We start from the raw sequence: 15,964 nt of genomic DNA on the forward strand, positions 1-15,964 counted from the left end.
GGGCCCTGAAGGATTCCTGCTTGCCCTCATTCATTTGCTTGCTGAGCCAGAGTGGTTTGGAGTGGCTCAAGTGCATAGCTGCTCCAATGCTTTCCTCCCTTGTCTTAAAGACCAGACAGCAGAGTGTGCAGCTTAGTGGGAGGGAAATCCTGATCGAAATGGACCACTGTTGAAGCCGAGAGCCCCCTTAATTCCTCCTCAGAGGTTTCCCTCCACCGCTTCAGGAACTTGGAAGGGATTTATCGTGATTTTAATATTCTGTTGGGAGACACCCAGAGTGGCTGGGGAGGCCCAGCTAGATGGGTGGGGTATTATTATTATTATTATTATTATTATTATTATTATTACTACTACTGGTATTCTGCTAGAGGACTGAATGGCTTGGAAAATCAGATGAGAAAGGTCTCCCTTTCCACTTTGTTGTTGATCAATATGTTTAGAAGTTGCTGTGGGTGGGGGGAGCTTTTGACTTCCCGTCTGAAAAGCAGTTCCCTTGTTTTGCATCGGAAGCTGCTTTTTACACCTTCCTAAACAGCATTAGAGGAACTGCAGTTAAAAAGGATGTTCAAAGTCCTCCTGGAAACACACCTAGTTTCAGCAGCCTCCCAAGTGCCCAAGCCTATGCAACTCCCATGCTGGTACTGTGGGGCTCTGTCAAGCCCCAGGCTTATTGGGGAGCTCCAGGCAAGGAAACAGGCCCAGAGACAACTGGTAGAAATGGTGCAAGTCTTATGAAGGTGACCAAGCACATAATCGTGCCTTCCATGGTGGTTCAGTGAGCTTTTCATAGTGGTATCAGGGTTGCTTTGCCTACTCTGTTTAGGCCAGCCTTAGAGTCCTCTGGTGATTTTGCAAGACATTTTGAAGACAAGATAGTCCATCGCTGTGTGGACTGGAGTTCCACCACTGATACCATGTCTGTTGTGCAATGCACTACTATCCTGTGCGGTTTTTGTTTGTTTGTTATTGATGCCTGCCTAGCACATGCTCTCTTGACCCATGCCCATCTTGGCTGGTTTATGCTAGGTATGAACGGTTGACTGGGTGAATTCAGGGTGTGATGAATGCTTTGTTGTGTGATGAGGTGGTGGTTGTGGTGCTTCAGTTGCAGATGCTCTGACTGATGGCGTTTTTGAAGGACTGGAAGAGTGCAAGTGTTGATTCTCCTGGATCTCTCCTTGACTTTTGTTAGCATTAACCATGATAGTCGTCTATGGATTAGGAGCTGTGGTTGATCTCAGGTGCCACAGGGCATGCTTTTGTCTTAAGTGCTACTTAATATGAATCTGCTGGGGTAGTTTGCTCTACAATTCTATGACTAGAGATCCAGGTGACCTGTGGCTTGGATCAGCTATTCCCAAATTCAGTGATCCACAGAGTTAAGACTACATGGTTTTCGTTTTTGATGTATTTTGTATTCTCATTTTGTATTTTTCTGTGGCGAACCACCATGGGATCTTTGAGCCCAGAGCGGTATACAAATTTTAACAACAATGACATCATTTTACACAAGTGTCCCAAAATCTGCACTGGTTGCTTATTAGTTAGCAAGCCAAGTTCAAGGTTTCAGTGACATTTAAAGTCCTAAACAAGCTGGGTCTACAATCCTTAGTGGACCACCTCTTAGTTTTTAAGTGTTTGTTTTGTACACCACTCATTTTTATTTATAAGATATAGTTGTGTTTTGCTTGCATTTATTTTGAAGTAAATTTATTTGAATATTGAACTTTGTTCTATTGCTTTCATGTAAACCACTCAAGAGATGTTTATGAAATTACGTGGTGTATTTTTAATAGATGTTTTATTACAGGAGAGTCAGTAGCTTATTAAAGAACTTTTCTCCTTATGTTTGCCATGAGGAACATTGTCTCCTTAAGCTTACAGTTTCAAATGGTAGACTGGAGAGGTTACCCACAAGAAAGTGCCAGTCTCTTGTGTCAACCAACAATTGTGAACAGATCTCCTACTGAGGAGCCACACAATTTGCCATTTGGACATGGCAGGCTAGAACACCAGGATATTGTGCTGTGGTTTGCATTAGTGCTATAACTTTGCAAGGAGCAGTATAGGAACAATTTGAGATATCAAAAGGCAAACTGAACTGCATCAAGATCCTTGTAGCAGATAGACACAGTCTTACCAAGATTATATAGGCGTGTGTGAGTATAAAAGTGGATGTCAGACCAACAAGGCAGCCTCATATTCTTGTCTGAATCAATGCACCCTCAGACGAATTTGTTTCCCCATTTTAGTTTTGTGTTGCTGCACACCACCTTCTTGCTTTCTTCTAATTTGACCACCCACCCACCCCTGCTATTGGGAGTAGCTGTGTGCCATTCTGCCCACAGGTTTATACTTTGATCTAGTGCTGGGGTTCCCAAAGTTTCTAGCTCTGGAGTTCACTTGAGACAACTGAAAATTACTGAGGCCCACCAGCCACAAAATGGGGGACAGGCAGTCACAAAATGATGGCAGATGGAGGCAGAGTTTGGCATAATCAGCTGGCAATTACTAATGTCACTTTCTATTGATATCTAATCAATGTTCGGGAATTGCTTTTCTAAAACACCAAAACACTTTTCTTGTGGCAACATTCTGTAGCTCAACTATATTCAGACATTTGCTCCAGAGGCATTGTGACAGCCTTCCCAATTCACAGGCTGAATGTAGAGAAAGCTTTTTCTTCTATATTTTTCTCTTCCTACCTCCATGGGTCTCTCAACATATTTTTACCCATCTCCTGTGATTTATTCTCCCATTCTTCTTTCACACTCAGTATCATATCCTCACCCCCCACAACTTCCAGTTTCTTTCATCTTTTCTCCCTGGGCCTTTTACATTTTTTCCTCCTAGAAGTTCCCCTCTCTTATCCAATCCCTTTCTATTCCTCGGTGGCTTATCGGATGATAACAGCAACCACTTCCTTCTCCGTTTCTAATTTCCTTCACCATCTTCCCTGGCCCTTTCATCTCAGAGAAGGGAGACCTTCCTTCACTCCTTCCCCATCTCCTGGGCATCTTTTCAAGAAACTGCTGGTGATAGCATTGATCCAGCCAAAAGGCTGTGGTATGGCTAGGGGGAAGGGCAGATAAGTGAGGAAGCACTGGACAGATTGTGGCACTGAGACCCGCTAATGGGTCCCAGCCCAGTTTGAGAAACACTAGTCAAGAGAATTTGATGGCTCAATCCTGTGCACACAGTTGTAAGCCCTATGGAATTCAAAAATACTTACTTTGAGCAGACTCATATAAAATTGTATTGTTGGACACGTCCTGTCGTTGAGAAGTCTCCCTGACCTTACTGGCAAAGTCTTTTGGCAGTATTGATCTCCACAGTTGATCTTCAACATTACTACAGTGGATCAAGATTTCTCTTTCACTGTATGCCATGCCTGTGTGCTATAGTGCAGTGAGGGATGTGAAGCTATCTGTGATGGATGCTTTAGTTGAGATTCCTGCATTGCAGGGAGTTGGACTAGATGACCTGCAGGGTCCCTTCCCACTCTACAATTCTAGGATTCTAAGCAGTAGAAGCCGCACAAGATTTGTGTGCATTTAAAATGGAGCGCTGCATGCCCTGGTTAATTCTGGAAGAGCTAATTTTGAAGGTGGCAAAGAATCAGGGTACAACAGGTATGTGCTATGTGTGTGGATATGGAAGTGTATTGGCCATGAGCAATGCACTGTGTGAAGGCATTTAAGACAGAAGATACCAAGATAGCTCTGTTGATACTCTCATCTCATGGCTTGATGAATCACAGGACTACAGCAGCCAAAGGAGAACACTGGAAAATCCAGTAGCCTTGTGAAAATAAGCATATGTCCAATGATGACAGCCATACTTTAATGATATCATTTTTACAGGATATTCTGTCTGGGCTTGATTTCCAGGTAAATCCATTGGCCAGTATGTGTGATTTAAACACTGTTCAAATTCTGCTTAGCCACAGACTCACTGGAATCCATTCTCAATATATCCTAGTCTCAATTCAAGTATGTAAAATGGGAACCATAATAAATCAGAATTGGTGTAAAGTGCAGTTTTAATGTGCAAAGCTAGAATGACAACTTGCCAAGTTAGCATCATCCATTGACTTATCAAAACATGCTAATCCCCTCTTGCTGGAATGAGTTACTAAAACAGAAAAACCTAATTTACTTATGGTTCCATGGATCCATCCCTCTCAGCATTTTGCATCAATCGCTCCATAACAGACCTTGTGAAAAATCCATTTGCATATTGTGGAATGTTGGTACTTAGTCTGAGTGCGTCTTTCCTTTGCTGCTGATCTGTTAATAGGCGCCTTGTGTTTATTAAACTTGTGCCTGTTATCTTTAGTGTGCTTTTGGTTTTGTGGATTATCCAAGGTACCCTTGGGAGAAAGGCAGATTATAAATATTAGAAATATACTTTAAAAATTAATAGTATTCTATATAGATACCTTCTTCGTACTTGTGCAGATGCAGAAATTACTTACCAGAGGGTTAAGCGCCATGATCACTCCCTGTCTACATCAGTAACCACATATGCTTCTATTCTACTACTCAAAATTGTGAGTAGCTAGTATTGCTAATGCTTTATCCTGACGGGATGTTAAGGCAGCTACACTGGCTAATTTTACAAAGCCATTTTCACTTTCTTGCACTTTGGAACTCCCTCCCTATTGAGATTAAGCAGGCGCCCTTCACTGAACTTTTTCCAGTGTCTGCTGAAAGACATTATTGTTTAGACAAGCATGCCCAGATGTTTAGAAAGTTGAGGTAACTTAATATGTTTTAGTATTTTTAACTTTGTATATTTCAAAGTACGGTTGTGAATTTTTCTTGATTTTCTTGTTTTCTTTTTGTGAACTGATTTGAGAGGTTTTTTTAAACAATCAAGTGGTGTATAAATTTTATGAAATGAATAAAATAAAAATAGTGGTTACAAAGTATGTTTTCCTTAGTTCACTTTACGTTTGGGTTTGTTATGTTTTGGGCTCCTGTTCCAAATCCCTGGCATGTATGCATGCCCAGCAACATGATGCAAGAAGCAACTTCTGTGCTCCTGTCAAGCTATACTATAGCAACTCACTCAGTATGTTTCTTCAAATTGGACAATATATGCACACACTTACCCTAAAATTTTCCTGGCTCACAAAAGGCATTTTTATATGCTACCAGACACATGCCTGTTCTCAGTACCCAGTTGCAGCCCTGGATGTCTGACAGTTTTAAGCTATGCCCATGTTTATTATTTTAATCATGAGAGATTAAATTTGTAATAAATTGTGCTGCCATTTTAATTGTGATAGTCACTGGCCTACTGCACCAGGGGTTTGTTGACTACCTTTCAGAACAGGATTCTTTTTTAAATAATAATTTCTTACAGCATGTAAATTAATTTGTTTTCATGTTTTTCCACATCAGCCTCTCTTCATTTCTGTGTTGTAGTCCATTTACGGTACTTTACCATTTCCAGGTTAGGCTCATCATTATTCCTCATTAAAATAGCTTTAGGCATTTTATCCATTAATGGCTGGTCCATGTGCTTTGAGTTTATTTTACTTAATGAAGTCTGCAAAGGCAATTTAATACTGTTTCTTATTTACACATTCTTTGCCCTCTTCTCGGATACTGTCAGTTGTGTGTGTGCCTGTTAGTTTTGTGGTGGTGTTTCATCTGTGGGGCAGGCAGTGAATGTTTGCATCTACATTACATACTGTTTGTGCCAATCCAAAGGCAACCATTTTTTCCATGTTCTGTCACCCTCCTGGCTTCTGACACCCAGTAATTGGTTCGTTTTTCTGGGCCCTAATGACAACATACCTGGCTGCTACCTTTGTCTCTGCTTCTCCTAACTGAGAGGTACCTGGTTGGCTGCTGTTACATAGCGCTAGACTAGATGGATAGTCAGCTTGATGCATCATACGCAGTTTCTTTTTTTTTTCTTTAACCATCTCTTTTTGGAATGATTTAACTTCTGCTACAGTGCAGAGGCCCAATTGTGCATCTGCTCTGAAGGTATATAGGGAGTGGGATCTGTTAAACATTCCAACCGTGCTTCAACCACCATTTCATACACTGAGGTAAACAAGGTACAGAACTGTTATATACATATATATTTATATAATATGCTATAATAATTTGTATCTTTCTTTACAGCAATCTTAGTTAATATCTTTCATACATAGGTAAAAAAGTCACATGAGAATGGCACATGTAGGGTGCTCAGAGTCCCCTACAGCCTCCATGCTGGGGCAAATCAGAGCAGGGATCCAACAGTTAGCATTCCTGGAAGGGGTAAATGAGTGGTTTTGCAAGAAACGGCAATGCACAGACTCTTTGCTGCCTCTCCAGTGATTGCATACAAAGGCTTTTAGAATCCATGAATGGGAACTGGAGGACATCAGGATCAAAGGCATTAGGTGGAGACTTCTCACTTTTCTCCCACAAAAGGGAAGATTCCGATTTAAATAAATCAAGAAGCTGGAATCCACTGGTAAATGCCTGGCTCCAATGTGCTCCAGCAAGAGGGATAAAAAAGGGAAAAGGATACAAGCAGTGAGGCTTTCATACAGAGAGACTGCTGTAGAAAGAAAAGGAAGGAAAGTAGTTTTCTGTACACAAACCTTGCAGAATAACAAAATAAAATTAAAGTTGGTAATGCCCCTCATATAGGCAAGAGCCCAAGATTTCTTAAGACAAAATTGAGTGCTCCACAACACTGATTCCACATTTAAGTGTGTTCCACTCGAATAACAAGGAAAGTGAGCATATTAGGGTAAAGATAACACTACCTGGGCTGTTGCCCCCTACATATTACTCCAGAGGGCAAGCAGGTAGTTAAGATTACAGATGTACCAATGTAAATTCAAGCTAATTGAAAGGATTCTAAAAGACAACAACATCCCTCTCATCATGCCCAGCATTCTGAAGGCACCATCTGACCATCTATAAGTGGTTGATAAATACCATTCAATAAAGGTGACCATCAGAACTGGGATACAAGATTTTAAAATGACCTTTCCCCCCTAGAATTCGAGCAGTTTGGGAGTGACAAGTAAGGGCAGGCTACTACATCATGTTCTTAGATAATCTGCAAGGTAGTGTCCGCCAGCAGGCACCTCTGACATGCTGATATGAATGTTAATGGTAATGTGTGTGGTAGTGCTTTATCAATTGCATCTCCTGTGTGATAGCATTGGACTCACGACACATCCAAACCAGGCAAATACATGACAGACCATGCAGTTAAGTACCAGTAAGTCAGTCTGAATGCTAACATGGTGCCTGGGACTGGGAGGAATCCCTTCAGTAGCATCCTATGCAGCAGAAACTCAGGATCTTGAACATCTGGGCCTCAGATATGTTGTGATAAATAAGAGATACACAAAGCCCCAATAAATGCATTTCCCCCCCCAAAATTATGTCAGACATTGTCTAATTGTCTAGTTTCTCCAGAGGCATGAAAAATGAACTCCCTTATGCTAAAAACGAAAAGAGTTAGACAACAAAGGGCCCAGTCATTCTTCATGGATAACTGAAACACGGGGATCAAAGAAGGGGAAATTTCTAATACCCTGGTACAAATGTCTTCTCTCAATGAGGCAATTGCTCCAAAACTCACTGCAGTACTATTCAGGTGAAGTTTATTTCATTATGAACCCTTATCAAACACAGTCAGCTTCCCTGTTTTCAAGGAAAACTGCTACCAAACATCAATGGAAGTTCTAGATATGCTTTGCAATAATGCGTATACATGTATTGCATGGTCTCACTTCTTCTACATGCTGCTTTCTGGCTTGCTCCCTCACTCGCACAGATTACCAATTAAGATAGTCAACAATCTCATCCCATAGGATGACTTCTATATATGCCACTGGTACTGGGGAAAGCCTGCTTTAGACAAATGAGGCATTGCTATTGGCACTTGTTAAGACAACCTGAAGGAGGAGAGGACACTTGGGAAATTTGGCAAAGCCTAACATCATGGAAGATGAGGACGTATCTCCTTCACATAACAAGAGAAGCAACATGACAGTACAAGGAGAGAAAAGAATGAAAGCACTTGACACTGTGTCCTTTCCTTGCATCTCAAACTAACAAACAAAGGCACAACGGAAGTGTGGGAAACAAGAGAAAACAACACAAACAGCAAGGCAGCAGTGAGCTCAAGAACAGTTGTGTACTGTCTAAAGAAACTTGGGTTTCGTCACATTCAGTATTTTGTTCATAGTTTTCTTCTTGATCTCCCAATGAAATGATGTTATCCTGTTGAGTGAGTATGATACTACATGGCTGCAATTTATATAATGGGAAGCTCAATGCCCCAACCCTCTGCACAACGAACTATGGCTAAAAAGAAATGTATCAGACATGAAATATGGTGAGAGACCAAAGATGGAAATGCCATTACGTATACCTAGGGTTGCCATATGTCTAGGAATTCCTGGATATATCCTGTTTTGGGGGCCCTACATGCCCATCCGGGGGGGGGGGAATTTTACATTTTAAAGCAAATGTCCTGGATTTGGTTAAAAAAAGGAAAGTGTGTTTGCACTGGTGGCTCTGGTTCAGGCAGCTAGGGCAGCCTGTGCTCTGGTTCAGGCTTGGTTCTGGTGCTGGCAGAGGGGCTATTGCCCTAAAAAAGCGCAACAACTTTTTGTGTCCAGATTTTTACCTCTTGAAATATGGCAACCCTAGCATCAGTGAAATAGTACTAGCCCCCAGAAACAGCTACTTGAAAACTATTTATACAGGCATCTCCCCACTTACGCACGTCCGACTCATGTGTGACCGTGCTGGGAAATAATTAAATAACTTGATTTAAACTGCAAAAAGGCACAGAAAGTGCAAAAATGGCCTGAAAAGAGTGGGGGAAAGTGCAAAAATGGCACAAAAAGAGCAGTGCCATCAGCAGCAAGTGAATATGACCCACAGCCAAGCACATGGGGGCACTGGTGTTTACATACACACCCTTGCCATTCTTTCCACATCGTCCTCCAGCAGTGAAGACTGAGAGCCATTGCTACCATTCATGCCAGTCTGGAAAGTGCTGCTGGTTTTTTAAAGGGTTTTCAGTGGTTTCCAAAGGTTTAAAGGGCATTTACAGGCTTTTAGGATGGTGTTCCCCACTATACATGATTTCACATATATGTGTGGTGTCCTGGGATGTAACCGCCATGTAAGTGGGGAGCTGCCTGTACTTCTAGACCATTCTAATTCATTACAATCATCATGTGACACAGTCACTGTTTTCCATTTTACAGATGTGAGTGAGACACAGAGCACAAGCTGACTAATATGGGCCTTGAATCTAGTTCTCACAGATCTTTCTTTAACTCTCATTGGATAACAGTGCCATAATAGGAGAATCTTCTACTTGAACATGTGGTAGCTTTACTTTGTATATACCACAATTCTTTATGAACAGCTTCTCAGATTTGAAAAACTAAACGAAATCATGCACTGCAATCCTGAATGAAAATCAGATTAACAGCTGCCTTATACTGAGTCAGACTATTCACCCATCACTGTCTTACACTAAGAGGCAACAGTTCCACAAGTTTTTCAGCCCTGCTACCTTGAATTAGAGAAGGCTGGAATTGAATCTGGAACCTTCTGTATGCAAAACATGTGATTCCCCACTGAGTGATGGGTGCATTTTTGTCTCCATGAAAAGATCCCTACCACTTCATTCTGCAAAACAACAACATGGAAGACCGAAGATATAAATAAGCTGGTCACACTCCCCTAAATCTGCCTCTGCCAGAGTAAACCATACTGGGCTGGATGGAACAATAGTCTAAGTATAAGGCAGCTTCAGATGATCAGATATGTAGGATTTCATCTATAGCACTATATGTGTGCTAGCTCCAATTCTGCTTCAATGGCACATACATCCTACCCTCACATAGTGGGTGAAGGGACATCCAAGTTGTTGCCACCACTCCTTTTAGGCAAGCAGGACTGTTTGAATGATTTACTGCTAGCTTGTTTTTGAACAAAAAACAGCCAGATGATTGCTCCAGTAGTGAGCTGCAGACTGTGTGTGTGTGTGTGTGTGTGTGTGTAACCCCATAAGTACTTAAAATTATGCTAAGAGGAAACAGTGTGTTTTTCATAGGTACTATTCCATACATCAGGGGTGGCCAACTCTCAAGAGACTGCAATCTATTTTCAGAATTAAAAACTGGCAGTGATCTACAAGCTTTTTGGGGGGTTCAGCTCAAATTTGTTGAGCTTTTTTTAGGGAGGAGAAAAGCCCCTCACTAAAAAAAGAAGAAGGGGTAAAGTCACTCACAAAAAGATTGTGATGGATCAAAACAGCAGCACAGGAAAAGCTCTGTCTTCCCTTCCAGAGATCATACAACAGTGGAGGGCAGGGCGAGGGGGCAGGGCAGGGCAGGAGTCAGTTTTAGCAACACTAAGGAAAGGGAGCCAGAGATCGCCCGTGATCTACCAGTAGGACATCCCGGCCATACATATATATGAAACTCATGCAACCACATTTCATGTGGCAATCAAAATAACTATAAATATCTAGCTGGGAGAAGAATCACATTTCCCAAGCACAAAATGCTGAAGTCTTGAGTACTGGGGAAACACAGCATCCCTGCAATGTTAGCATTCCACTGGACAAAGTCCATAGCTTTGAAATGTGGAGAAGGTTAGACAACCTTTTGCAGCAATGAGATGCAGCCTGTGCTAACCAGGATGAAATGTTGGAGACATAGGAGATGTAACATATTTATCAACAGGATAATCAAGGAAGGAAAAGGTACCGAGCAGAATTAAATAGGAAGTGCCAAACAGAGTTGAAAAGGAGAGAACTTATAAAAGCTATTACCAGAGGTTCTGGTTTTAAGTTCCCACTCCCCAAATTCAACGCATGTCTCAGCCCAAAAGCACTTAAAAGGACTGACATGGCATTGTATGTGTATTTGGGAAAGTTTGAAAGTACCCTCTGTTGGAAAAGAATGAAAGTGCTCATCATTAGTCACCCTGCTAGTAAGAGAAGTATTTCTCCCAGCTGGGAGATATCTTTTGTTAGGGCATCTTTGGCAAAGCTGCATCAGCATCTATATGGGGCCTTTGATCACCTATTTTAGTTTTTAAAGTGAACGAAAACCTGCCTGGGAGTGTGAATTAATTCACTGCATCTGCTCTAAAGCTTCAGCGGAGTGTGCAATTCCACCCAAAAATCTACTAGCCCACTGACGCTGGGTGAGTAAAATGGTTGCAGTGATTTTGCTACAACTAGGAACTGCTCAGTTAATGGCTATTGCTTCAGATACATTCCTAGCACTGAACCGATTGCATATTGAAGTTCTAGATAGTTTTCAAAGGACAGTCTAAACACCCAAGGGGCTGAATAAGCAGGGAGAGGACACAGCACCTTGGGGATGAAGCCCAGAGGCAAAGCCATGAAGGAGCTTTTACAGCCAGGTAGAAGAGTTGGAAAACCAATTTATCAGCGCACAAGCAGGATGCAGTGTGCATGAAATAGGTACCAACATGTTTCAGGGGTGAAACTCAATAGAAACTCAGTATGTGTGTCAGTAGTATGGCATTTTCTAGTTCTTTCCTATACCTACAAGGGATATGGGTATGCTAAGAATAAATAAATAAAGGTGTACTTGTGGAGTGTTGGTGTAGTCATTGGCCTTTTTAGTGTAAAACAAATTAAGTGCTAGAAGACCCAATTTTTCAAGGAAAAAAAGACAAGTAAGATGCTGTAATGTAATGCAGTAAATAAACTCAACTCCCATTTTTATACTTGCCTCTCCTGCTGAGTGCAAGCATTTGATACACCTGAATCTGTGTATTTTCCTTCTTCCAGGCAGAAGCCCAACAGTCACAAAAAGCACAGACAATCTGGGACAAACACAGTTAAGACAGTCTGATTCCTGCTACCAGTGACAAGGAAGAGGATAACAAACACTCTTGGGATACAATCAAACAGCTTTAAAAAGTAACAAAACCCATGAAAATGACAATGAACTGGTGCTCCGGTCAGGCACAACATTGTAGTGCAATAGCTTGTTGCATCATTCACAATCTGATCACCACCAAATGAACATATTGAAACCTTCTCCAAGCAAAGCTGTATCAACAGCCTCTCAACCTGGCTCTCCAAGCCTAAAATAATCATCTCAGGCAGGGGTGGGGGACCTGTGGCCCTTCATCAGCCCCAACCAGCATGACCAACAGTCAGGGATGATGTAGTCCAACACAATCTGGAGGGCCAATGGTTAGCCATCCTTGTCCTAAGGCAGGAAACTGCCTGCTCTCCACCTTCGCAGATTTTCAGATTCATACAGTAGATATGCTGCACGCACAGACACCCTTCCCTCCCCCCTACATTCCCATGACCCACAAGAGCTGGGAAGCTTCCTTCTTTTCTATTTGTAAAGTGCTTTGAAGTTTAAAGCGCTCTCTAGGTGCTAAGTATTTGCACTGAATCATAGCTTGATTCACAAGGCAGTGCTCCTCAAGATTGGCAGACTGATTGGAGTGGCACCAGCTGCTCAAGCAGCCTGTCCAGTTTGGTGAGCTTAACCTGCTGTAAGTACCTGCAGCTTAAGCTCTGCAACACCGCTGCATCCCAAAAGATCCTCATAAACCATGCAGTTTATTATATGCTTTGTCCCAGAACTATATATTCCTGCTGTGTCTTCCTTAAAGAAACATATTTTATCAGTCTAGTTCTGGTTTAGAGTAGCCTTAGTCAACTAACATGAACCAATGCAGCTGCTATTGAAAAAATGGGAACACTTAAGAGCTAAATTATTAAGACAGATTGGCTCAAGCCTAAATCATTAAGATTAATTGTTTGAAAACTGGAATTTTATCAATAAAAACCTTCTGCACTTCCAATGAAAAATTGTTTCAGGGTAGAAAGGGGGGATTTACTCTTCTGTCATGTTGACCACTAGCATTAGGCCCCAATTCACAATTGCCCTGCATATTGCAGAATCATTTAATGTTATGTGGGTGTACTATCTGACACCCATGTATTTCCTATGCAAGTTTATTCAGAAGGAAAAGTCCTGTGGAGTTCAATGGGGACTGGTTTCCAAGCTAGCATACATAGGAGTGTTAAAACATGAAAGGCAACAAGTCCCTAGAACCTCCATAGGAAACAAAACTAAGGCTGCAACCCTGTACTCACTTAGCTGGCAACAAGGACCACTGAGCTCAGTGGGACTTACTTCCAAGTAGACACATACAGGATTGCGCTATTAGTCACCAAGAAAACTGGAAATTCTCCCACTCGTTTCCAGTTCTTCCAAACAAGCAGCCTTTAAACCACAAAGAGGCACAAGTGGCTAGAGTTTGCCAGAACCTTCAGGGTGCCCTTTGTTCTGGCAGCCTGCTTGGGGACCTGAGGCCGCAACCTCAGGGAATGTGCCAAGTACCTTCTGGGTTGCCATGCATGGGTCATATGCTGTGTATGGCATACGAGGCTGCATGCTGAAGAGGCCTATGGTAAGAGTTGTTCTTTCACATTAATGCTACATTCCGATATGATATGACTTGTAGGTCACAATATGCTTAACTTCCTACATAAAAATTATTTCACTCCTAAGTTTCATCACTAGAAAATACTTGCAATTTTACACAGTGCCGCCATGTTGTTGTGAGAAGATCTCAGACATGAGCACTGTTGCAGGACTAGTGGCTGAGATGCAATGTTGTGAGTTGTTCTGATGTGTAGTGGGTGATGCTGATAAGCCCCTGATTGTAGAGTGGCTGAAGGAATGCATATGAACAGGGTTAATCCTATCACCCATCATTACTTTCTAAGAAGGATTTGTAATAACAATGCTTCTTAAGGACCCAAGTTGAGGGAGAGATGGGAATGCAGAGAGAACATTTGTCCCACTCAGGCAGGTGTTTCTCATACACTTAGTAACTACCTCCCCAAAATGCTTAGTAGATTTGTAAACATACATGAGATTTCAATGCACAATATACCGGTAAGTCCATCTTTTCCCTGAACTCAGGGACAGACCACCATTGACCTTACGTGATGCTGCCAGTGAATGCAAGATCAGGAATGGGGACAGACTGGCTCTGGGCACCATTATGTTTTGGGGAATAATATAGGGCACTGGCAAGCCAAAAGCTAGTTTAAACCAATTGATTCATGCAAATAGAGATGAAAATTCTGTCAGATAAAGCAAGATTGTCACTAGTTCATAGTGATCTGGGGAGCTGTGCAATGCTGTGAGACCCAAAATACCTCTCATCCCCCCTGCCCCACCTTCCAGTACATGTACTTTCTTCTCAGAAGAAGTCTGGTTATCACTGAACACAGAGCTAATCAGGGGAGCAAAACACCCGAGCCCCGGCCCAATTTTCACTGCACCGTCAGGATCGGGAGTGGAGGGACTGCATTCCTCTGGAACACAGCCTTAATGGCTATAAAACAGGAGAGTGTGTCTGATTATTATTATTTTTTAAAAAATCACAATGATGACAATGATGGACAGGTGCTTGAGTCAAACATGATACGCTAGTGCAATAGGGCCCAAAGTCACAATCTCCTTGATTCAGACACAATTCCAAGGACATTATCTGACCCCTCAGCTTATGTAGCTCTGGTCCTCTAGCCTGTGGACAGTAACTTCCTAATTTCAGCAGGAAAGGCAGAGATCCTGCCTCCTTCTTAAAAGAAATATGCTGAGGTAGGGAAACCAGTCATCTAACTTCAGTGAACAAGGTCCTCAAAAAGCAGCAGGCTGCGTTAGGCAGTGATTTTCTCCCTAACTAAAGAACACAAACCACATTGTGGCATCCTTCGTGCTGACCTCCACTGTGGCGCCATTAACAAAGCACCTAGGAAAGAATGCCACCGTTCCCCATGCATCTTCCACAACTCTCACCTGCCCAGTGACCAGGTCCTCCACGTTTTATCCCATGACTCAAAGCATGGGATTGGCTATTTGGGCCCTTCTCTCCTACACTAGAGGGCTGAGATCATGCAGTCCTCTTGTTTGGCAGGGCTGGTCATATTGCCAGTGGGAGTGGAAGTCCGGATTTTGTCAGTGGCCAGACATTCCTGGCTACTCATGCCTGTAGGAGTGAGGTCCATAAGCTCTCCAGAAGAACTCAGAGGGAAAGAAGGGGAAACTGATATGCCTGAGGAGGGATCTGTTGAGCCCGCAAATAACCTGGGGGGCTTTGGGACTAAGTTGGGCTCATACTGTGCTCTTAGCAGGATCTCCTGATCACTGACAGACTTGGGCATCTCAGCAAAATCACTAGTGCTGTCCGATACCATCATGCAGTAGATGTCCTGGAAGGAGCTGCTTTTGCTGTCCAGATTAAAGAGGCTGTCTATAAACTCGGCAAACTCCAACACTTGCGGACTGGGGTCATCACTGAGCCTCCCGTTCTGGAGGGTCAGTTCCTCCTGAGCAGTGAAGGAAACGTGGTCTGCATCGCTGCCAGCACCGCCGTCACTGCCACGCCGCTGAGGAGTGGTGTCTCCACTGTTGTGCAGGGCCTCAGGAGGCTGAGTCTCCTGGGAGTGTTTGGAGAGGCTGTCAGCAGCAAGCAGCTCTGTCCGTGAGCTGAGGGAGGGGTTTTCCTCAGGGATTGCTGGGTCGATATAAAAACAGTGAGTCTCATCTTTCTCCATGACTGCATGGAGGCTGGGTGAGCCACGGATGCTACGAAAACCGGAGGAACGCCTTGAATCAAAGCTGTAGATGGATTCATTATCCGACAGGCTCTCCATTGTAGCAAGAGGAGCACGCCGGTCCTGCAGTTCAACAGACAGGCGTTCCTTGGTATCTAGAAGCAGCAGCTCCACAGGATCCTTCTGTACTGGAGATAGAAGCTTGGTCTCATAAAACCCTTCCAAACTGATTTCAGAGTGAGCCTTACTCCTGCAAAAGGAGAAGACAAAAATATGAGACTAATACAAGGCTACGCTATGATCTCTTGGAACAAGCCACAGAACACCGCAGATA

General features: G+C 42.7%; 1 protein-coding gene and 1 long non-coding RNA gene across 13 annotated transcripts in view; one reads left to right on the forward strand and one right to left on the reverse strand.

The window, feature by feature from the left end:
- The window catches only part of LOC310699221, a 35,490-nt gene that overhangs the window by 13,658 nt on the left and 5,868 nt on the right, over nt 1-15,964 (forward strand). The window lies entirely within an intron of this gene.
- DAGLA (diacylglycerol lipase alpha) overlaps nt 6,086-15,964 on the reverse strand; it is an 88,593-nt gene continuing 78,714 nt past the window's right edge. For all 12 annotated transcript variants that reach the window (XM_083485643.1, XM_083485640.1, XM_083485638.1 and 9 more), the window contains one exon: nt 6,086-15,880. In XM_083485643.1, the coding sequence (XP_083341769.1) occupies nt 14,953-15,880 (928 nt within the window). In that variant the 3' untranslated portion in view covers nt 6,086-14,952. The remainder of the gene's footprint in view (nt 15,881-15,964) is intronic.

Source organism: Podarcis liolepis, assembly GCF_965112155.1.
Source record: "Podarcis liolepis genome assembly, chromosome: 1".
Lineage (NCBI taxonomy): Eukaryota > Metazoa > Chordata > Lepidosauria > Squamata > Lacertidae > Podarcis > Podarcis liolepis.